General features: G+C 43.0%; 1 protein-coding gene across 1 annotated transcript in view; it reads left to right on the plus strand.

Moving 5' to 3' along the window:
- PLXDC2 (plexin domain containing 2) overlaps positions 1-24511 on the plus strand; it is a 254133-nt gene that overhangs the window by 169766 nt on the left and 59856 nt on the right. Inside the window, exons 7-8 of the mRNA XM_029911008.1 lie at positions 3916-4011; positions 4860-4941. Coding sequence (XP_029766868.1) covers positions 3916-4011; positions 4860-4941 — 178 coding nt within the window. The remainder of the gene's footprint in view (positions 1-3915; positions 4012-4859; positions 4942-24511) is intronic.

A 24511-nucleotide genomic window follows, 5' to 3' on the forward strand; every position in this document is an offset into this window, starting at 1 on the left:
GGGCTGCCCGGCAAACTGTGAAGCCGGTAGCGCTTGGGCAGCTGTTTTGCGTGGCTGGGAGGGAGGAGGGGGAATGCGGGGCGCTCAGGTGAGGGGGCAGAGTTGGGGCGGAGACTTTGGGGAAGGGGCGGAGTTGGGGCGGGGAAGGGGCGGGGTTGGGGCGGGGTCGGGTGGGGAAGGGGCAGAGTTGGGTGGGGAAGGGGAGGGGCCAGGGCCTCGTGGAGTGTCCTCTTATTTTAATTTTTAAATATGGTAACCCTAACAAAGAGGGACCCACATCTTGGTTGGAAGTTTAGGGCTTGTCTACACTTCCTCAGAGTTCAGATTATGGGGGGTGAATAGCAGTGTGCACCAAAGTACTGCACTGTAACTGCCCTGTGTAGATGCTGAGGGCATGAACTAAATCACTCCTCATTTGTGTTAACATAGTTCTCTTCAAACAGGACTACATTAATGCTAACGAGGAACCTTTTCATGCGCACCTAATGTATTCACGTGGGGGAGTTATATCGCAGCCCTTTGGTGCACTCTGCTATTCACACCCCTGAAGTCCAATCTGTGGGGCAGTGTAGACACAGCCTTGGACACATATGCATAACCATGCGTTATAAGGAAGCAGCACTTCCCTAGTGTCAAACAGTAGATTCTTGTTTGTAGATTCATTAGTTAATGTTAGTAGTTTACAGACCTTTGAAGATGGAAAGTGCTTGAAGTGCTGAGGGTGAATATTACTTTGAAATTAATCTTCAGACCATTCTGACTCTTTTGCATTCAGTAGGAGTTGGCTGCCAGTCATATGGGATTAGCAGCATGATCAACCCAAAATTCATACTTGCTCCTATGGCATGAAGATCTCAGTTGGTCATATATAGTAGTAGTTGCTGGATTTAAAAGTCATATTGTACTGAGATTTGCCCCACCCTCTTTTGTAACTTTTATTTGATTCATAAATTGCTGGTAGTGTAAGCTGAATATCCTTCATAGCTTGTTTATTTTGTACTGAGCTGTCATACTCATTTGTAAACAGGTCATTTTTATTTTTGTTTTTTTCACCCCTTAGATTCACAAATACATAAGAACTCTCTGACTAGATAAGCTATTTTTGTTAGTGGTTCTTGCTGATTCTAGGGCTGATGTTGAATCCCTGGGGGTCTTTAAGTGACAAAGCCTTGTCATTTGTGAAGATAAAATTAGAAGATTTAACTGAAATAGATTTAATAGAAGAAACCTAATCAGGGTTTACATCTGTCAAATGTATGCATTCAGAATAGTTCAGTACAAGTACTAACCCTTTTGATATGTTGGAGAAGCCTCTGCTGCTCTTGTGTTACTGCACCATCTGCAGAGCCTCCTGCATTCTGTAGCTAATGTAGTAAACTCTGGCACTTCTGATTCAAGTAATGTTTATATGTCATTATTTCATTTAAACCACTGTGATAATCCTGTAGAGAAAAATGTGCTATCAGACCAGTATTTTAGACATCTATAATTTACAGATATGTTGCTTAATATCTTGAAAGGACTATTGCAATTGGCCTTGTGACAGCATGCTATCTCTTTAGAGGCTAGCAACAGTGCTGAGGTGTGTAGTTACCTCAAGAGGCTAGTTTTCTCTTCAGTTCTTTTATGCCAGAAATCTGCCTTTGTTTTTCTATTCAAAGATATTACATCTGGACTATTTGGACTACAATGTAAATGTAACAGTTGCCCACAAGGTAGAAACTGTTACTGAAGAATTATACATTATTGATCCTTTTCAAATTAAAAAAAAAATCATGGGAGACAAAGAAAGACTAAAAGAAAAGTAAAACATTTTTCATACACATGCTCAGGGAAATACTATTAACAGAAATGTATTTCTAATACACACCGAGGTTATCTAAGCTATCATGACATGTGGTATTATATTTTTTGTCATGCCAAAAGCGTGATAGATGCTTTACAAACAAGTATAAATACAAAGTCCCTGCCCCAAGAGATTGCAGTGTAAAGCCTCGTTTCAACAAGATGCTTAAGCCCGTGCTTAACTTAGTCTATGAGTAGTCCCATTGACTTCAGTGGGACTACTCATGCTTACAGTTAAGCATGCACCTAACTACCTGGGTGAAGTGAGGCCTTAGACTGCAAACTCTGGTGGGCAGGGACTTTGTATTTATACTTGTTTGTTAAATACCCAAACCAATAGACAGCCTGTGAAAAGCAACAACAGCACCCAAGTGAATGCTGCATGTGTCTAGGATTGGGGACTTCGGTTGTGTTTTTCTGCTTTGATTTGGTTTCTGGCTTTTGTTCTCTTAGGAAGAAGAGGACTGAGGATTATATGCCTGAGGAATATGTGAATTTTGAAAGGGGATGAAAAGTGCATTTCAAGTCAAATTTTCAAAAGAAGCTGTACCGGCATTTTCCATACATTTTAACTGTATACACAAATCTGAGTGCTTGTACTTCCAGCTACCTGCTTACAGCACAAATCAAGTAGTTAAGAGTGCAAGTACTCAGATTCCTACCTATTGCTAGGCTTTCTTACACCACGTGTCACCACAGTATGGAAGCCCACATTATGTTTTGTGGGTGCCAACTGTTTCTCCAAAAGGGAGGGTCAAGCCTCCATCCATCTGAAAATGTATCACTTAATGGGATTAGCAGTCATGCTGCATTCTGCATGACTATAAATCAGCTTTTTATATCAGACATAATCTTACATAATATTAGTATTTTTAGTAATTATCTGCAGGGTGATTGTGACAGACTGTTTCATGGGGATTTTGGAAAGCCTGAATACCTGGTTTCATACATGTCCCCCTTGGGCATTTATTGTGACAGACTCAGAAATAATAAGATTATGGCAAACCAACCTGCACTGTTCACCTCTGCTAATGACAGAATGCTGCCGGGTTCATTTATCGTGCCAGTGCCATCATTTATATCTATGTATCCATTTGCCTTTTTTTTTTTTTTTTTTGGACAGGAGCCAGATTTTAAAAATCAAAACAAAACAAAACAAATGAAAGCTTCAGGCATCAGCAGGAATTCATTTCAAACACATTCCCTGATTGCTTTGATTTGGCAGGTGGTTCTCTTGGTCAAAACATATAATATAAGACCAGTGGTATAGTCTATACTTCTAAGTTGCAAATGTTCTGGTCTGCTTTGCAGCCATACATTTAATATCTGGAGTATTGAAGATGACCAGAATAAATAATAGAACACTGAATAGGAAACTAACAATAAAATGGTATTTTTTTTTACATTTCCCTTCTGTTGCTTTGGGCTTGTGTGTTCAAAGCCTGTCAAAACAGTACACTTATAACTTTGCAGTGAATCTTCTGCTTTGAGAAACATACCTGGTTTCAGTTTATAGTGATTTCATATGCAGCTGCCTTTTTAGTAACACGTTTCTTGACTCCATTTTTTTAATATTAAAATAGTTCTAATCCAATACTTTTGAGCAAAGGCTGCCATATTAAGATGTGAAGTAGCTTCCAGCTAACAAATAAATTAAGTGATGAAACCATTTTTGTTTGCACATTTTGAGAACAAATGGCATTCTGACAGTATGTTTCTATAAGCCATCTAGCTTGGGAAACATCTTCTTGGGGGGAATATCTGAAATATAGTCTAAAATCTATTTGAGTATCAGCTTTAGAAGTTCTGCCTAAATGAGTTAATGAGATGGCTGAGAGCTCATTCAGCATTTTCATAGTCCTTTATTGGTGAAAGGCTCTGATGGTTTCTCAAATGAATCTCCTATTCCAGAGCTGTTAAGTTAAAATTGTGTCATGGGGTAAATGTGCTCTGTGTGTGTGTGTGTGTAGTATAGCAAGCAACTGGTAAACCCATTGGTTTCTCACAGGGTGCAGCTTGCAAAACAATAAGATATGAAAATATCTCCTCCCTGTTTTTTCTCCCTGGTAGATGTCCGTAGAAGAACAATTTATGAATACCACAGGGTGGAGCTACAGATGTCAAAGATTACCAGTCTGTCAGCAGTTGAGATGATACCTCTACCTAGTAAGTAAAATGTAATATGGATAGGTCCAAAATAGTTGGAAAATGCAGAGTTCCAAAATATTTTCCTAGAATCTGAGGGTTTGAAAACTTTATATAGCTGACTAGTGCTTCAAGTAACTTAACAGATCAGAGTTTTATCATAACTGCCAGTAGATCTTGAATGATAACTGCACTAAATGATTTTCCAATGCATGTCTATATATCCATTGTTTGCTTCATGAAGAAAGGGAATAAATTTCAACCTTGTGAGTCAAACACAAAAATTTATGTGTGCAGTGCAGCCCATCTTAAACAAACACACAAACAAGTCTTGCAATTCATCCACCTTCTTTGCTCAAGGTAAACCTACATTGTTTAGAAATCTTAGCATTTAAATTGCCAGCTGTACCACTATGATACATTGAAAGTAGCTATCACCCTTTTTTCCTAATCCAGTTATAGTTCTTACACATTTTCCTGCCAGTCTTCTTATCTGCATATGTCTAAATGTTAGCTATACCCAGAAATGTGAGAATGAGAAGGAAGGAGACGTAAGGAAATAACTTAATACTTAGCAGTAAAATAAAAAATTTGCAACCTTAGTGAAAGCAGGTTTTTGGAAATGGGATTAAATTTACAAATGGAAAACAAATTAAATCCTGAAGATCAAAAGTACCTTCTCTGCATATATCTGTACAGTACATGCTAACAGGCTATCTTTGATATGTCATGCTGCACATCTGTGAGCCCAGTGATCGCTTAAATACATTTTTGGAGAGGATTTATTCTTGCTTTGCACATGTAGTAAGAATTGTCTATAAGATTAATGAGTGTATTAATTTTTATTTATTTATTTATCCATCTCCCAGCCTGTCTCCAGTTTAACAGCTGTGGTCCCTGTGTCACTGCCCAGATTGGCTTCAACTGCAGCTGGTGTAATAAACTCCAAAGGTAAAGAGCCTTTTTTCTTTGGCCTTTGATATACGGCCATGCTCAAAATGTATTCAAAAAAAATTTGACCTTATATGATCCAGCAGATAGGACTTGTTCTTTGGGGAATTTATCTGCTGAGGAAAGACAAGGGGGATGCTTTTGGCATTGTAATTTACAGTATCATTCTAAAGTTATATTGTTGACCACTATGAACCTCAGCAGCTCCCATTATCAGCAACACATCACTACCCCATTTAACTTTTATAAAGAAAGCTAGGAAGGAAGGGCCCAAGGGCTGACAGAGCAAGCATATGTTTCTCAGAGTTCCTGTTAAAACCATTATTTGCATATTCTTATCTGAAGTTCTAATTATCTTTGGTTTAAAGTGACAGATAGAAACCATAATTAAATTCATATTTGCTCCTTGTATGTCACCAGAAAGAATCAGAAAGAAATGTCACTGCATGCAGAGGCCAAGGGGCGAGTATGTAAATGTAGCTATAAAAACCTGCTTGTCCCCCGAACAGGAATGATACTGACACAACCAGGAGTTAAAAAAAAAAAGTGTCTTTGAGCCTCTCATCATGGTTAGTGAACATTTTGGGTCTCGTCATCCCCTCACTGCTGCATTCACTCTGACAGTCATGTCAGCTGCAGGAACAATTTGGAAGCTTTACGGAATAGCTGAAGTGTAAAGAGCAAAATGATAACTCTGTGATCGTGGCTTTTCAAAAAGTTCTTCATTTGCTGACCTTGATATCTAGAATTTATTTAACAGCAGTTCAGTTATGTAAAATACAGTATAGTTATGGATGTGAATTATTTGTGTTTTGCTTTTCAACCTTAGAGATTAAGTACACAAATCCTATTTATAAAGTGTATGAATAATGAAAGGAGAAAAGGCTATTAGCATTTTAAAAATGTGCAGTTATTTAACAGGACGCTGAAAGACTGGCAAGTAGTTGACGAAGGTGGTATGGAATTAAGAATTTGTGATCGTTTATATTCATATTTTCCTGAGCTGCTTTGCTGGAAGTAGGTTTGTATCAAAGCTTGCTGCAAATCAGCTTTGTCCACGTATTTTGCCAGACAGCCCTGATATGGTATTTTATCTACATCAGATTGTATCATGCAGCATGACAAATGTTGTACAGAATAAAAATATTCACCTGTAGCAGACTATTCCAAGGAAAGGCTCAGTGAGCAGGCCTTGCAAGTGTGCCCCAGTTGCTTGGTGTGAAGTTTAGTCTTAGGATTTGTTCCGGTTCCCACTGAAGCATGAACGTGCATTGACTTTGTTAGGAGCAAGATCTGATGCTTTGGGTTCATGTTGCAGTCCTCCTTGCTCAGGTGAAACACCCACTGGAGTGAGTGGGAGCTTTGTCCGTGGAAACAACGAGGATTGGTCCATTTATGAAAGTAAAAAACCAAAACCTCGCAGACCTTTGTTGTGCAGTTTTTGAAGCATTATGCTGAGCTATCAGAGCACTAGAACTGCTGCAAAAAAGGCTTGATAAATCAATTCAGCCACTCATCAGTGGCAAGTATGGAGGGGGGGGTGAGACTTTGATTTCTATAGAATTTAAGTTTTCATTAAAGAGATTCTTGCCTTCTGGTTGTAGATCACCTTCTATCAAGTATGTAACCTAGTACTGTATTATTTTCTGCAAACAGACAACTCAAGTGCTGTTACAGTGCTCATGGCTTTGACAAGCAGTGGCAGAGTAAAATGAACACCACTGCAGATTTGTTGCTGCTACTTGTGGGTGGGAGTGAAGTGTCAGTCATTTCATGCTGCTTGTGCTTGGGAAATCTCTGACTAGCAGCAGAGGCAGGATCTATAGTTATTCATGAGAAGGATCAAAAAAAGGAGACTAAAGTTATAGCTACATACAGAAATTTCAATAGTTTAAATACAATTCATTTAAAAACTGGTTCTATCATTTAGCTTGTGCTTGTAAAATTACTGATAAGAAGCCAGATTCAAACCAAGAGAGGAACGTCCACCCAGGATTTTGCACCTGTTTAACTAAATTAGTTTTTAAACTGATTTTTGTTAAACTGATGCAACTGTATGTATGGGACAGGTCTAAGAGAGGGGAAGACTAAGAGAGACTTCTTTGCTCTCTCCACTTCTGCCTGCTGCCAGGAGGCTTGGGGAAGAATAGAGCAGTGGAGACTCTGAGAGAGGAGAAGAGACAAAAAAGCACCTCCTTTCCATTAGCAACAAAGGAGGCGGGGCTTCACATTTATCACAAGTAGATGCTACTAGTCAGAGCAGGGGTGGGCAAACTTTTTGGCCCGAGGGCCACATCTGTGTGGGGAAATTGCATGTAGGGCCATGAATGTAGGGCTGGGGCAGGGGGTTCGGGTGTGGGAGGGGGTGCGGTGTGCAGGAAGGGGCTCAGGATGTAAAAGGCAATAAGAAGAGATTCTTTAAATACATTAGGAGCAAGAGAAAGATGATGGAAAGTGTAGGTCCTCTACTTAGCAGGGAACAGTAGCTAATAATGGATGACATCAAGAATGTTGGGTATTTAATGCCTGTTTTGCTTCAGTCTTCACTAAAAGGATTAATTGTGACCAGATATTCAACTCAATTAATATCTTCAATAAGGGGGAAGGAATACAAGCCAAAATAGGGAAAGAATAGGTTAAAGGATATTTAGATAAGTGGGATGTATTCAAGTCAACAGGGCCTGATGAAATTTATTCTATTGTACTTAAGGAACTACCTGAAGCAATCTCAGATCCATTAGCAGTTATCTTAAAGAACTCCTGGAGGATGGGTGAGGTCCCAGAGGAGTGGAGAAGGACAAATATTATACTTATCTCTAAAAAGGGGAACAAAGAGGACCCTGGAAATTATGGGCCAGTCAATGTAACTTTGATACCTGGAAAGATACTGGAACAAATTATTAATCAATTTTTAAGCATCTAGAGGATAATAGGGTTATAAGTAATAACCAGCACGGATTTGTCAAGAACATAGCATGCCAAACTAAGCTAATTTCCTTTTTTGACAGGGTTACTGGCCTAGTGGATGGGGGGAAGCAGTAGGTCTGATATATTTTGATTTTTCTAAGGCTTTTGACACTGTCCCACATGATATTCTCATAAGCAAAATAGGGAAATATGATCTAGACGAAATTACTATAAGATGAGTCCACAACTGGTTGAAAGACCGTAGTCAAAGAGTAATTATCAATGGTTCATGGTCAAACTGGGAAGGCATATCTAGTAGGGTCCCTCAGGGGTCAGTCCTGTGTCTGGTACTATTCAGTGTCCTGATTAATTACTTGAATAATGGAGTGGAGAGTATGCTTATAAAATTTGCAGATGACACCAAGCTGGGAGGGGTTGCAAACACTTTAGAGGGTAATATTAGAATTCAAAAGGACCTTGACAAATCGGAGAGTTGGTCTGTATTCAACAAGATGAAAATCAGTAAAAATAAGTGCAAAGTAATTTGCTTAAGCTTTGTCTACACTACCAAGTTATGTGTGTATAACTACGTCACTCAGAGGTGTGGAAAATCCACACCCCAGAGCAATGTAGTTATACCAACCTAACCCTTGGTGTAGACAGTGCTATGTTGATGGCAAAGCTCATCCTGTTGACATAACGACTGCCTCTCAGGGAGGTGGAATTCCTAACGCTGACAGGAGGGCTCTCATTGGTGTAGGTAGCATCTTCACTAAGTGCTACAGTGTCACAAGCTGCGCCTCTGCAGTGCTGTAAGTGTAGACAAGCCCTAAGGAAGAAAAAATGAAATGCACAACTACAAAATGAGGAATTACTGGCTAGGTTTTAGTACTGCTGAAAAGGACTGGGGACTACTGTGGATCCCAAATTGAATATGAGTCAACTGTGCAGTTATGAACAAAGCTATTGTCATTCTGGGATGTATTAACAGGAATGTTATATGTAAGACATGGAGGCAATTGTCCTGCTCTACTCAGCCTCAACTGGAGAACTGTGTCCAATTCTGGGTGCCACACTTTAGGAAAGTTGTGGAGAAATTGAGGGAGTCCAGAGGAGAGCAACACAAATGATAAAAGGTATAGAAAACCTGACCTATGAGGAAAAGTTTAAAAAAAAACTTGACATGTTAGTTTTGAGAAAAGAAAACTGAGGAGAAACCTTGATAACATTCTTCAGTTATGTTAAGGCCTGCTATAAAGAGAATGGTGATCAATTGTTCTCCATGTGCACTGAAGATAGAATAAAATGTAATGGGCTTAATCTGAAGCAAGGGATATTTAGGTTAGATATTAGGAAAAATGTTCTGACTATAAGGGTAGATACATTCTGGAATAGGCTTCCACGGGTGGTTGTGGAATCCCCATCATTGGAGATTTTTAGAATTGGACAAACACCTGTCAGGGATGGTCACCTATCCTGGACTTGGTCCTGCCTCAGTGAAGGGGGCTGGACTTGTAAACATCTCTAGATCCCTTCCACTCCAACATTTCTATGATTCGATGATAAGTGTATACATGAGCGGGAGTAATGCTGAATGTCTGAATATATTTGGCAGAACTCGACCAGATACATCCTAGAATACTTAAGGAACTGGCTGAGCCATTAATGATTATCTTTGAGAACTTGTGGAGGATGGGAGAGATCGCAGAGGACTGTAAAAGGGCAAATATAATACCAATCTATAAAAAGTGAAATAGGGACAACCCAGTGAACTATAGACCATTCAACTTAATGTTGGTACCCGGAAAGATAATGCAGTAAATAATCAAACAATCAATTTGTAATCACCTACAAATTAATAAGGTGATAAGTAACAGTCATCCTTCTTTGACAGGGTAACAAGCCTTGTGGGTAGGGGGGAAACAGTATATGTGATATGTCTCAACGTTAGTAAGGCTTTTGATGCTGTCTCACATGACCTTTTTTTAAGCAAACTAAGGAAATATACCCTAGTTAAACCTACCATAATGTGGGTGTACAACTGGTTGGAAAAGCATACTCACAGAGTAGTTATTAATGGTTCACAATCAAGCTGGAAGGGCATACTGAATGAAGTCCTAGGGATCTGTCCTGGGTTCGGTGCTATTCAAGATCTTCATAAATGATTTGGATAATGTCATAGAGAGTACATTTCTAAAGTTTGTAGACAAGACCAAGTTGTAGGGATTGCAAACATGTTGGAGGACAGGAATAAAATTCAAAATGATCTTGACAAATAAGAAATGGTATGAAATATGTAGGATGAAATTCAATAAGGACAAAAGCAAAGTAATACACTTAGGAAAGAATAATTAGTTGCACAAATATAAAATGGGAAATGACTTATTAGGAAGGAGGACTGAAGAACAGGATCTGGGGGGTATAGTGGATCACAAACTAGATATGAATCAACAATGTAATACTGTTGCAAAAAAAAGCAAACATTATTCTGGGATGTACTAGGAAGTGTGTTGTAACCAGAATGCGAGAGTTAATTCTTCCACTCTACGCAGCGCTGATAAACCCTCAACTGGAGTACTGTTTCCAGTTCTGGGCACCACACTTCTGATGAGGACAAATTAGAGAAAGTCCAGAGGAGATTAACTAAAATGATTTAAAGATCTAGAAATCATGACCTACAAAGAAAGATTGAAAAAATGAGTTTGTTTAGTCTGGAGAAGAGAGGACTAGTTCAGGGGGCATGGTAACAGTCTTCAAGAACATAAAAGGTAGTTAACCACTGGAACAAATTACCTAGGGAGGTTGTGGAATCTCTTTCATTGGAAGTTTTAAAGAACAGATTAGACAAACACCTGTCAAAGATGGTCTAGATCAGTGGTCCCCAACCTTTTTGTGGCCAGTAGCACATTCATGTTTTCAGAAGAGTGTGGCAGGCGCCAACAATTTTTCAAGGCTTATTTTGTATTTCTACATTAAATAATACGAAAAACATCGTATTTAATATTAAATAATATATGAATCCAGAGAGACGCCGCGAGGACAGAGACCACAGGCGCCTGCCGGGACAGGGTCGGCTCTAGGTTTTTTGCTGCCCCAAGCAAAAAAATTGTTGGCTGCCCCCCACCCCAGCCCTAGGCTCTCTCCCCCCCAACCAGTGCCCTCCCCCACCCATACCCAAATGCACATGGAAGGCATAGGGACTAACCCTCAAACCTTGTACCCGGAAAGGGATGGGGATCTAGTAAAGAGGGTTCAGGCAGAGGAGCGGGTGTGGGGTGCTTGGGGGCTCTACACTGGCAGAGAAGCGGGGTGTGATGTACTCGCGGAGGAGGGTGGAGGAGGAGAGGGGGTATCAGGAGGGTTGCGGGAGAAGAGGAGCAGGGGAAGGGGGAGGTGTGGGAGGAGAGGGCTGGGGGAGGGTACAAGGGGAGAGGTGCGGGTGAAGGGAGAGTACAACGGGAAGGGGTTCGGTGAAGGAGCGGTGGGGGGAGGTACAAGTGAAGAGGCTGTGAGTGGGATGGGGGGTGCAAGGGCTGAGAGGGGCAGGCGCTGACAGCTGCTTCCTCAGCCCCATGCAGGCAGAGCCAAGAGGTCGGACACTGACCCCCAGGTGCCCGAGCCGCGGGGGTCCCCCGGCAGGGCAGTATCCCCCGCTGCCCTGCTCGGAGCCGGGCTCTGCCTCTCCCCGCCCCTGGCCCGGGACAAGCAGTGCGGGTCTGAGGCGGGGGAGGTGCGTGGTGGGCTGGGTCCGGGGGCAGGAAAGGGCAGCTCCCTGGCAGCTTGGGCTGCTCAGCCACTCGCCCCATCAGCGCGAGAGCCGGGATCCGCACCCCCTACCCAGCCCGGCGGCGCCCTGCACAGCCTACTTCGGCGGGGAAACACCACGCCACCCTGGGGAGACTCAGAGCAGCAGCAGTGGCGGTAGCGGTGGTGGCAGCAGGACCCCTCCTCCCTCCCTGCATCCTGGGCCCCGCTTCCCTCCCTCCCCGGCTCCTCACACACTCAGGGAGCCCCTCTCGCCGCCGCAGCCCGGGCTCGGCTCCAGGGGACGATGCTCTGGCTCTCCAGCGGCAGGGCTCTGGCCAGGGCCGGCTCCCGGCTTTTTGCTGCCCCAAGCAGCCCTGGAGTTCTCTGTCCCCGGCAGGCACAGGGCTGCGGCTTCTCTCTGGCTTAAGCTGTGGTCCCATGCCTGCCTGGGACTGAGAACACCGGCACCCGCAGCCTGCAGCCCCGGAGTTCTCTGCCCCCTGCAGGCACGGGGCTGCGGCTTCTCTCCCCTGCTGGGCACTAGGCGGGTGCACATAAATGCCCCGGCGGGCGCCATGGCGCCCGCGGGCACCACGTTGGGGACCACTGGTCTAGATAATATTTAGTCCTGCCTCAGTGCAGGGAGCTGGACTAGAGGACCTGTCCAGTTCCCTTCTACTCCTACATTTCTATAATTCTATGTTCTCAACACTCATTTAACTCATTTGGAGCTAGGGATGCTGAACAGTTCATTGGTGGCACTCAACATCTTGCATTTTGTGATATCAAACTTTTAGTACAGACTTTCTAAATCCCACTCTGGAGGCTCAAGGGTGTGAGTGGTCATGTCTAATGGTTAGAGTCAGGATCTAGGAACCAGAGCTGGGGTCACAGTCCGGTGCCAAGCCAAAGGTCAGAGCCGGAACAGAGTCAGGAGTCAAGCGAGGGGTCAGCGGTAGGGTGTAGGAGTAGGGGCCTGGAGTGAGGCAGGAAAGCAGGAACTGGGAAGAGATGGGGGTATGGGATAAGGAGGGAAGCTGGGAGGCAGGAGGCTGGCAAGTAGGCACAGTCCATAGTAGCAGCCAGCCACGGAATTCACCTAGTTCCTCAGACAGTTTTTGTGCCTCTTTCTGGTTTTAGTATCCATTCCAGCCAACTGATGAGACGAGACATCTCCCCTAATCAAGAGCTTTGTGGGTGGGGCCCTTTGTGAGCTAGAGCTTCACTAGCCACCTTCTTGACTGGTTTGGGTGAAATGCTGGGTGGCAGCCATGGTCTCAGCTCTGTCTGGGGATCCACAGGCCTGGCTTTGAGGCCCTTGATCTCTCACACCCTTCTCCCAGGATCTAAGAGACAGAAACCCCCCTCCCCCACAGAGCTACCCCTTCTGCCATTCCTCTACACTTGCCCTGGTCTCCTACTTCAGTCCTATCTAGCAAAAGCATTGCCTTGGAAATGTGTGTTCCCTAGTTTTCTTCTTACTCGTGGAAATGTATTAGAAATAAGTATTGCTGGTAGTGAAAAAATGACACATGGTTACCCATTTTTGGATGTTCTTCTTCTGTTAAAAGACCAAAAGAATATTTAATTATTTTTTTTTGGCAGCTATTTCTTAAAGTTCAGTGTAGATTCACATTCATATACTGTGGATATTGACATTTTTGATGAACTTTAGGAAAGCTATTGATTACAACAGTGGACTGGAACTACTGATATTTCAGTGGTTTTAAAAATTAAAGTTGGCCACATAGTGTTCAATCCTTCATTCCTTGGATACCCAAAACTGAGGTTCTACCTCTCAAACATACTTATAAGACTCTCTGAGTGCCTCAGAATCTGTAATATATTTTCCTCATCATTTCCTTTGAGACAGAGAGAGAAGTCTTATTGTCCCTGTTTTACAGATGGGGAACTGAGGCCTGGAGAAGCTTAGTGACTTGCCCAAGATCATGCAGGAAGTCTCTGTCAGAGCAGGGAATTGACCCTGGGTTTTACAACTCAGAGGCCAACCTCTGGGCCACCTTTCAGAAGGGGTTTGATGTGAGTACAAGGAACACTAGATTGGGCCTCTTGGGCCCCATTTCAGGAAATCATCCGTATTCAGACTGAGTGCCTAAACAGACACTTTTGCTTAATGCTAGGGACATTCTTAATTGCTTTTTTGAATGTGGGTGGACTTACGCATGTGCCTAAGTACTTTCATGAATCTGGACTATAGTGATAAGGAGTAGGAGAAAATAATTCCCTCTAATGTTTAGGTGTGTATACTAGTAATGGCACCTGTTACACAAACCAGGAAGTTATTGTGTTTTAGGTCAGTGGTTCTCAAAGCTGTGTTCAGGGAAAGCCCCTGGCGGGCCGGGCCAGTTTGCCTGCCACGTCCGCAGGTTCGGGCGATCGCAGCTCCCACTGGCCGCGGTTCGCCGCTCCAGTCCAATGGGGGCTGTGGGAAGAGCGGCCAGCACATCCCTCAGCCCACGCCGCTTCCCGCAGCCCCCATTGGCCTGGAGCGGCGAACCGCAGCCAATGGGAGCCGTGATCGGCCGAACCTGCGGACGCGGCAGGTAAACAAACCGGCCCAGCCCACCAGGGGCGTTCCCTGAACAAGCGGCGGACCGGCTTTGAGAACTACTGTTTTAGGTGATGTGCTCAGCACAAAGTCACAAGTCAGAAAGGTTTCTCAGAAGGGTCCCAGTAATGTCATTTAACGTTTTGATATTTCTGAGTTCTCTTTATTACAATCACAGCTTCTATCTAAACTGATAATGAGGAAACACATTATTTTGCATTTCAGGCTGAATAACTGAAAGAGGGGAAAAGCAAGTTTGGGAACTTGCTCTTGTCAGTAAAATGTCAGTAAAATGATTTTAAACTGAAATATCGTTTGATATTTTTGTAGATACTCTTACAATAGCTCCATGTTGACACTCAAAACAATACATTAACGCTCTACATTTAGATCTCTGGGCAAGCCTGTAATGTTCTTGTTTGCTTTTTTCTTCTTTTCAGTAGCAGTTTCAAAGATATTATGTTTAATTTTAAATCTGATTTTGGATCTGAAAATCTCCAACATTCAGGGTGTTGGGGAGGGGTTTGTTTTGATTTAGACCTATCTGTACCATAAATATTTTCATACAAGCTTTTGGGGGAAGGTTACTGTAATATAAATAATACTCAGATGTGACCATGTTGCTTGTCCACCCACCCCCCCATAAAAAAATTAAAAGAACAGAGCAGGGAGAGATATGTGATATTGATTTTATAAAGACACTGAATTAGATGAGAGTTATTTAAACGGCCCTGAAATAACATTAAAGGCCACTTTTTCAAAAGAGATCTGGACTAAAATTTCCAGTGCTCAGTATCCACAATCCGAATCAGGCTCAAAAAAGTGCCCAGAAGCTCCCATTGTGACATGCATTATGCTAAACACTTTTGTAAATCTGGCCCTAACTGTGGATGCTAAGCTTTCTTGAAAATCATGGCCCGTTTGTGTTGTGGTTCTGGTGTTCCTTAAAACTTCATAGATCCACCCTTCGGAGCATTGAGATGCAGTGAGGTGTTCATCGTACAGTGTCTCATGTAATTGACCATTCAGATAGTTAAATCGGAATTATCATGACTCCTTTTTAAATACTTTTATTTGTTGTAATTTGGTGGAGTTTTCTTTTTTTCCCCCCTTGTGCATGTTAAATATTTATAATCAGAATTAAATGTGGGGGGTTTTGATTTATATTATGGATATTTTTACCACAGCCCAATTTTAAGTGACAGCAATGGGCCGGTATAACAAAATCAGGTACAAGATCTTATCTCCTGAGTTACAAAGAAAGAAAATGAAGAATTTGTACCGATTCAGTAGACCACCAGAGGCAGAATACATAACCCAGTGAAAGTAGAATCATAGAATATCAGGGTTGGAAGGGACCTCAGGAGGTCATCTAGTCCAACCCCCTGCTCAAAGCAGGACCTAATCCCAACTAAATCATCCTAGCCAGGGCTTTGTCAAGCCTGACCTTAAAAACCTCTAAGGAAGGAGATTCCACCACCTCCCCAGGTAACCCGTTCCAGTGCTTCACCACATTCCTAGTGAAAAGTTTTTCCTAATATCCAACCTAAACCTCCCCCACTGCAACTTGAGACCATTACTCCTTGTTCTGTCATCTGGTACCACTGAGAACAGTCTAGATCCATCCCCTTTGGAACCCCCTTTCAGGTAGTTGAAAGCAGCTATCAAATCCCCCCTCATTCTTCTCTTCTGCAGACTAAACAATCCCAGTTCCCTCAGCCTCTCCTCATAACTCATGTGCTCCAGCCCCCTAATCATTTTTGTTGCCCTCCGCTGGACTCTTTCCAAATCCTTCTTGTAGTGTGGGGCCCAAAACTGGACACAGTACTCCAGGTGAGGCCTCACCAATGTTGAATAGAGGGGAATGATCACGTCCCTCGATCTGCTGGCAATGCCCCTACTTATACAGCCCAAAATGCCGTTAGCCTTCTTGGCAACAAGGGCACACTGTTGACTCATATCCAGCTTCTCGTCCACTATAACCCCTAGGTCTTTTTCTGCAGAACTGCTGCCTAGCCACTCGGTCTCTAGTTTGTAACAGTGAATAGGATTCTTCCGTCCTAAGTGCAGGACTCTGCACTTGTCCTTGTTGAACCTCATCAGGTTTCTTTTGGCCCAATCCTCTAATTTGTCTAGGTCCCTCTGTATCCTATCCCTACCCTCCAGCATATCTACCACTCCTCCCAGTTTAGTGTCATCTGCAAACTTGATGAAGTAGTTGATTCATATACAAATGACAAGGAAAATCTAATTTGAAATGTTTTATAAGGGCTAGAGATTTCAAACAATGTGTGTACCCTAAACAATACCACATTCTAGCAGCATGCAGAACTTTATGAAAGTGAGACCCAATTTGCTGATCCTTTTGCTGCTTCAGGCAAAGAAAAGTGGTGGGAAATTGTCCAGATTCTGGCTCTCTCTATAATTAATATTCTAGTTACAGTGATTCTTTTGGGAGTGGTGCTAGAGTAGCTTTATATGAAAAACGAACAAACATGCAGATTCTAACATCTCAACCTAATGTGGCAGTCTATTAAATCAGTTCAAATGTATCCCTATGATAAACTGAAGATAATGTTAGTGCTTTTATTCCAACTTGGGGCCAGTTGCTGCCCAGATTATACCACAATCACATTGAAATTAATGAGGTGTATATATGAGGAAATTTGGCCCTTCCTCGGGGAGAGTGCTTTGATTTTAACAGTGTTTTGTTTTCTTCTTTTTTAAAGATTGTCTTGCGATAGGGAGGGGGTCTTTTTAATGAAGTGCAATAAAAATGTCAAGAATTATAAGTTTAGTATGGGGAAATGTGTCAGCCCCTGATATGTTGCTGATAACTAGAACTGTATTTTATGGAGCAGAAAATTGCTCCACACCCAACTTCTTCAATTCCCTTCCAAGCTGCTTTTTTCTTAATATGACAAGCTAATCTGAACGCATGAACTGCATGAAACTGTAAGGAAATTAGCATTCAATAATTGAGAATTTGGTATGCATGGCAAACCTGATGGAGTAAAGCAAGAAAAGAAAGCAGCACCTGACTGTTTAATGAACAAAGCATTTCCTCAAACTGGGGTGAACTTAGTGATGTTTGGGATGTGATGAAAGGGGCCTTGTAAGATCTTAGAAATAGGTCTCCCACATGGGATGAAAATTGTGTCTTCAAGACAATATAGCTTGAGTGAAGTTAAAAGTATCATCGCTGAATATATATGATTGAGTCCATAAAGCATTTATATTGAAAGTTAGCCTCTAGCCCAGGGGCGGGCAAACTTTTTGGCCTGAGGGCCGCATCGGGTTTCAGAAATTGTACGGAGGGCCGGTTAGGGGAGGGGCTTGTGGCCTGGCCCCCACCTCCTATCTGCCTCCCACCCCCCCGGGACTCCTGCCCCATCCAACCCCCTTTGTTCCCTGACACCCCACCCCGGGACCCCTGCCCCATCCACACACCCCTGATTCCTGTCCCTTGACCGCCCCCAGACCCCCGCCTCTGACTGTCCCCTGTTGCCCCATCAACCCCTCCACCTCATTCCTGACGGCCTCCCTGGGACCCCTGCCCCATCCAACCACCCCTTCTCCCTGTCCCCTGATTGCCCCCGGAACTCCTGCCCCTGACTGCCCCCCGCCAGCACATCCAACCCACCTCTCATTCCTGGCTGCCCCCCCAGGACCCCTGCCCCATCGAACAATCCCTTCTCCCTGGCCCCTGACTGCCCCCTGCCGCCCCATCCAACCCCCACTCCTTCCTGATTGCCCCCCCCGCGACCCCTGCCCCCATTCAACCCCCTGTTTCCCCCCCAAACACCCCAACCCCTATCCACACCCGACCACCACCCTGAACTGCCCTCTATCCAACCCCTCCTGCTCCCTGCCCCCTTACTGCGCTGCCTGGAACATCGGTGGCTGGCAGTGCCACAGCCGCACCGCCCGGCTGGAGCTGGGCCATGCCACTGCCATCATGCAGCACAGAGCACCGGGTCAGGCCAGGCTCTGCAGCTGCGCTACCCCAGGAGCTCACAGCCACGCCGCCCAGAGCATTGCACCGGTGGCGGAGTGAGCAAGCTGAGGCTGCGGGGAAGGGGGAATAGCAGGGGAGGGGAGGGGAGGGGCGGGGGCTAGCCTTCCAGGCCAGGAGTTCAGGGGCTGGGCAGGACGGTCCCACAGCCTGGATGTGGCCCGCGGGCCGTAGTTTGCCCACTTCTGCTCTAGCCAGATGAGTTAGACTTTCATTGAGATTTATACATTAATAAACTGCACATAAATTAAGCAGTCCTTCTAATACATAATATCATTATGTAGTTTTTAGTAGCAGCTGTACTTTATGAAATCATTGTGGAATTGCTGTGGAATCCACAGGACACAAATGTGTGGAGAAAAGCCGATTTACCAAATTATAGTTTATGTATACCTCATGGCTGATCCATACAGAATTATTTTCTCAGGACACACCCTGGCATTTTCCTACAACCTTAGCTTTTTACCTCCCTACATATTCCACTCCACAGTGTTTCTTTCCTTCCTCACACCTTCTTCTTCTGCAGTCCCTTCAGGTTCTTCTGCTCACTGATATTTCCCAATGTCCAGCTGCTAAGAATGGATAGTTAAGCTGCTTGCACTGTTCTGTTAACGTGTCAGTTTATAGTTATTATTCTCATCTAAATAATTTAGTGGATATGTTCAGGAATCCTGCTCGAGAACAGAACCCTTTCCATTCCTTCCTGGTACAGTGCCACTGAACAAGCTTTTACGTATGTTATCAGCTCCTTCCTGTTGAGGCTACTTTCCCTGAAGCTCTAAGTCTGCTCAATATTGAAGCAGGTTCTTAAGAAATGTAATGTTGAGTCGCAAAATACTTGATTTTGAGTTTGTCTCCAGACAATTGGCCAAAAGGACGAATGATGTTCCCCCTCCTCTGGAATCCTACTCTTGTCATAATCTTGCTTTTAAGAATGATTTACTGGGAAAGTGTAACAATAACCAGGACCAGAGCTAGAGACCCAGCCAAACCCCACTACTAACATTTCTTTGATAAACAGGTCTTGCTCCAAGAGATGGTTTTTATTTTCATTCTCCTTTCCTTGCCATTTCTCTTAAGGAATTATAGGGGTTTCCTAATAGCCATTGCTTAGATTTCATTATGTTCTCAAAGCTGTTTCTGTGGCTTCAAAGTCCTAGATTATTGGAAAATAATTTTCCATTTTCCTTTCAGTCTATCTGAAACTTTCTGTGCTGTCTAGTTCTGCAAGAAATCTGGACACAGACTATGGAAGTCACTAAAATAAGAATGACCACTAGCCTTTGCTACTTTCAGACCATTTCAAAATCCATTTCTTTGACTTTGCTTTCCCAACATAGGCCTCTCAAGCATAACAGGGTCCTCATTCCTGTTGTGTATTCTGTAATATAGGAAGGATATTTTTAAAGGCACATAGGGCAATTAAACATTTAAATGCCATTCACAGTAGGGGAGTTGAGTACCTAACTACCATTTGTGCTTTTGAAAATGTTTATTTTTGCTGGCTGGGTTAGAAGAGAGATTATAATTCTTGTGTTTAGTTTTCATGGAAGATCTTCAGATACAACAGTGATGAAACCCTAGATAAATAACCCGTTTCCCTCCCTAGAAACGTCTGTTATGATTCTGTTACATTCCAGTAAGCTATTATTGCTTATTTATAATAATGGAACAAAACAATGAAAATGCCCAGTCTTGGATGAGCCATTTGTATCAGAAGTTGAAACTTCCATGCCAACATAAATCTTTGAAGTCTCGGTACAGTATAGTTAATTCCTTAATTCCTGCATTGTTTGCTTATCCTGGTAATGCTAAAGCCATAACAGTGAACGTGGCCTTCTATTAAGCTGGCATGTGCTATTGGATTAAATAGACATTTGCTGGCAGAACTATATCATGTTCAGTTGCACCGCAGTTTCCACCATCACATTGTCTTATGCTTGTTTTTGTACATTGATAGCTTTTATCACCAAAGCTTGGATTGAAGCATATTCCTATATAACAGGCACCTTGAGAATCTCAGGTGAAATGTGCTATTTACATGCTATAATATGGTGTATAAAGGTGCTACAGAATGTAATGTACTTACAAGAAATGTAACAAACTCAACCCAGAGGTCTAGTGGTAATTCTGTTCATTGTCACTATCTGCAAATGGTTAGATCTAGGTATGTCACAGGAAGAGTGCAACTGATCCCTGACCGGATGTCTGGTATCACTCAACCATGACCCCTGCTCCAGCAGGCTGAAGAGTAGCAGTATCAGGCTTTGAAATGATTCCTGCCCTGTACTTCCCAGGCAGAATGAGGGTGACTAATAAGGAGTTTTTATGTTGGTGGATGACATTTCAGGGTTTTGACAGGGAAGAGGAAGAATGTGTGTGTATTTGTGTGTGGGGGGGAGGGAATATAATTTAAATGCAAGTAAGAAGTCTGCTTATAAGTAAGCACTACTGCACTGCAAAAATTCTCCCAATCAACTGCTGGCCAAATATATAACCAAAGCATTTCTAATTAATTGAATTCCTTATTGTAATCCCAGCACAAATCTGTATTGTGAAAGACAGGAAAGTAACTGGCTAGTTTGGTAGTCCTAATTTTCTTACCATTAATTTTACAGTGTTCATATTCAGAAATTTGCATAACAATTTGGCTAGTATTTTAGTGTGTACATTACATTCTGACTAGATGTCCTGAAATAAAACAATTGACTGTCTGAATCTCGTAGCCCCAAATATGTTTTAGCCATGGATGAGCTGGAAGGCCACTATCTTGCTAACGTCTCTTCTGGAAGGACTAACACATTAAAGCTGTGCTTCTGAAAATGACTTGAGCATAACTGGAGACATGTTGACACAGTAGTGCCCTTATAAATACCTTGTTTAAGATAGGGGGGATTCATGAAGATGCTGCTTTTTGGTGTGAAAGTATTTTAAATGGCATCATGCAGTACTTCAGAATCATAATGATTAAGTAAAATATTCATCCTATCTAAGGTTCCCTGAAAAGTGTCTTTAGGTAAACTTGAAGTCAAATAAACCATTTGCTTTTCACCTTCCAGATTAATGTGTATTTCTAACAAGGAAACTGATGATCCCCAACTGTTCTATAATTCTTCAGAAATCTTGCTGAGTATTGACTATATCATTTGACTTTGGGCTCGTTTTAGGAAAAAGAGAGTGAGTTAGGTGGGAGAAGAAACAAATACCTTTTTGAACTTAAAGGTGGCATCATCACAGCTCTCTAAGCAGAGTCAATCATAGGACATTTCAGCCCCTTTTGTTTCATTGCTCTCCTGCGTTGATTAATTCTTTGAGACGCTGTAGCAGAGTTCCACATGTCTTCCTTTGGCTTGGTTTTAATTATTCTCTCCAATTCATCTTCACAAAAATATCAGTATGAACATAGAGCTTCTAGAATTGTATGGATTCTTAACAAGAATAGGGAAGAAAAGATTTCCTATTCCACCAGGCCGCCTAATAAACCTCTTAAACATTGGCTGTCATGAAGGATCATCATATTATGTAAATTACAACTCTTCTCTCACAGTCCCATCCTCCCATTGACCTCTTAACAACTCTTTCTCCTTGTAGCTGAAATCTCTGCATGATCTTTTTGAATGAGTTACGACTTGAGAGGGTAACATATCATTGCAACACCTGAATGTTTCCATGATTCCCCTTTTAGTAGTGTAGGCATCACTCCTCAGTGACATTGAGATAGCCACGTTTTCTTTATTAGCTATTCCGGTTACACCATCAGCATAGTTTAGGATGGGTGGGAAAGGGACTAGACCAGGGGTCGGCAACCTTTCAGAAGTGGTGTGCCGAGTCTTCATTTAGTCACTCTAATTTAAGGTTTCGCGTGCCAGTAATACATTTTAACGTTTTTAGGAGGTCTCTTTCTATAAGTCTATAATATACTGTATAACTAAACTATTTGTTGTATGTAAAGTAAATAAGGTTTTTAAAATGTTTAAGAAGCTTCACTTAAAATTAAATTAAAATGCAGAGCCCTCTGGACTGGTGGCCAGGACCCGGGCAGTGTGAGCGCCACTGAAAATGAGCTCGCGTGCCGCCTTTGGCACGAGTGCCATACGTTGCCTACCCCTGGGCTAGACACTCCAATTTTGAAGGGTGTTGTAGGCCTGCTTTGTTGCAAGGAACATTTTTTTCTTCTTTAATTATCAGTTCTTCCTGGTTTTCATTCTATAAATGTGCTCCAGTGAAAAGGTTTCTAATCTTTTTTTTAAATGGAGATATCCTATCTCCTAGAACTGGAAGGGACCTTGGAAGGTCATCGAGTCCAGCCCCCTGCCTTCACTAGCAGGACCAAGTACTGATTTTGCCCCAGATCCCTATGTGGCCCCCTCAAGGATTGAGCTCACAATCCTAGGTTTAGCAGGCCAATGCTCAAACCACTGAGCTATCCCTCCCCCCTCATTTAATCTCAGGAGTGGCCCTTCATGTGTTTTAATGGTGAAACAACTACAAAGTGAAGCTGAGAGGCCAGGATCCTTAACCAAGAAAGAGCTATGCATCCACTGATAAGCTATAAAATCGCTCAAGGCTTTTATTAGTAGCATATTACAAAATAAAAGTGTGACTGTAGTCCATGTAAAAATGAAGGCCCTTATAGATAGCATTGGTTTGAAACAGGCACAGTGTGAGTAGGCACTGGGCAAGATTTTTCACAAACCGTAACTTTACCAATGCCGCTCAGCTCTGATTTGCAAAACTCCTCCGATTCTAGGCATCTTTACAGTAAAATCTACTGGTTCTAATAGTTTGTACATTGGGTTTTTTTTATCAAATGAAAACTCCTTGTTTTTGCATACTTGCCTGTTCCAGAATTCAGGGTTTCTGGCTCCCTGCCCCCTCTTTATACACCACAGTACCTGCAGCACTTTTTCTAGTGACAAAAACTAAATCCTTATAATTTAATTCCTGAGCAGGCCTCTCGCTGGCTATACCATCCTCTCCCTGTGGGTTTGCCTTTTAAGTAGGAAAAAGTTATGGTTAGGAAAATGTTAGTAAAACGGATACTGCCATATGTAGGTACTTTCTTATAGGGACCATTTACAAAATCTGGCTGTAAGGAGAAAATGCTTGCCTTGCCTGCCTGTGAGTGAAAACCTTCGATTTATTTTTGTCACAAGCACTAGCATTCGTTCCTAGCAATCATAAAAGCCTCATTCCTCTCTGCTGCAAAAAACCCAGGATCTTCTCTCTAGAAAGCAGTCAGAGCAGTGTAAAAGACTACCTTCAGTGTTCTAAGGTCATAGCAGCCATTGACAGAATCTTTGTTTTGCCTTTCACCTCCACTCCCCAGGTCTTTCTTATGGCAATTTACAATGGATGTTTCTGTAAGAGAGTTGAATTCTTTCCTTTACAACTCAGAATGGGCAGAATGAGTGTTTCAAATTTGTACACAATCAAATATAAAAGAAACAGGTCCACTCACTTAAAAATGAGAGTGAAGTGCTTATAAGGTGCAGCAGATAAGGTTATAGGGCCAAGCTCTGCTCACCTTATTCACACAAGTAAATCTCATTTCAGTCAAACCATTTTGCTTGCACGAATAGGGTACCCAGGATTTAGTCCATAATAATCCGTTTCTTTTTTTCTGCCTTTACAGAGGGATGTAGTGGAGGCCTCACAGTCTTAGGTCAGTTTTCCAAGGATGATGGAGAAGGACCTAGGTCAGAGTCAGATTAAGGTTTAGGTACTTTAGGCCCATACATTGCCCCATTACATCTAAATATGAGCTTTCAGCAGAGGCGTAGCGAGCGCCCTCCGTACCCTCCAACCGGAGGGGGCCCCGCAAGGAAGGGGGCCCCTAAAAGTGGCAAAATAAATACCGCATTCCAGTTTCTGCATTGTAAGGGGCCCTGCCTGGACATATGTTCGGAGGGGGCCACGTTCGGAGGGGGCCACGTTCTTTGTTGCTATGGCCCTGGCTTTCAGTTCAAAAGAAAAGAAAAAAAGTCTGTAACTGAACTTATGACATGAAGTAAAAATGTGCCACAACTGTAATGGGTGCAGCAACATCTGCAGACAGTCTGGAACAGTAGTTTTAAGAGATGTGAACTGTCTCATTCATTTCTATGGTCTGTTAACGCTCAGCTCCAGTGCACTTGACTCTGTTTAAGAGCCGAGCGCTACGGGCTTTGGGCAGCCCCCATACCTCCGGACCCTGCGCCGCCGGAGCCCGGGAGGGGAAGTGCCCGCCCGGCGGCTGGGGTCCGGAGGCAAGGGGGCTGCCTGAAGCCCATAGCGCTCGGGCAGCTCGGCTCTTAAACAGAGCCGAAGAGTCAGGGAGGAGCAGAGCAGCC

Source organism: Terrapene carolina, unplaced genomic scaffold (genome assembly GCF_002925995.2).
Source record: "Terrapene carolina triunguis isolate 2854851 unplaced genomic scaffold, T_m_triunguis-2.0 Scaffold84, whole genome shotgun sequence".
Classification (NCBI taxonomy): Eukaryota; Metazoa; Chordata; order Testudines; family Emydidae; genus Terrapene; species Terrapene triunguis.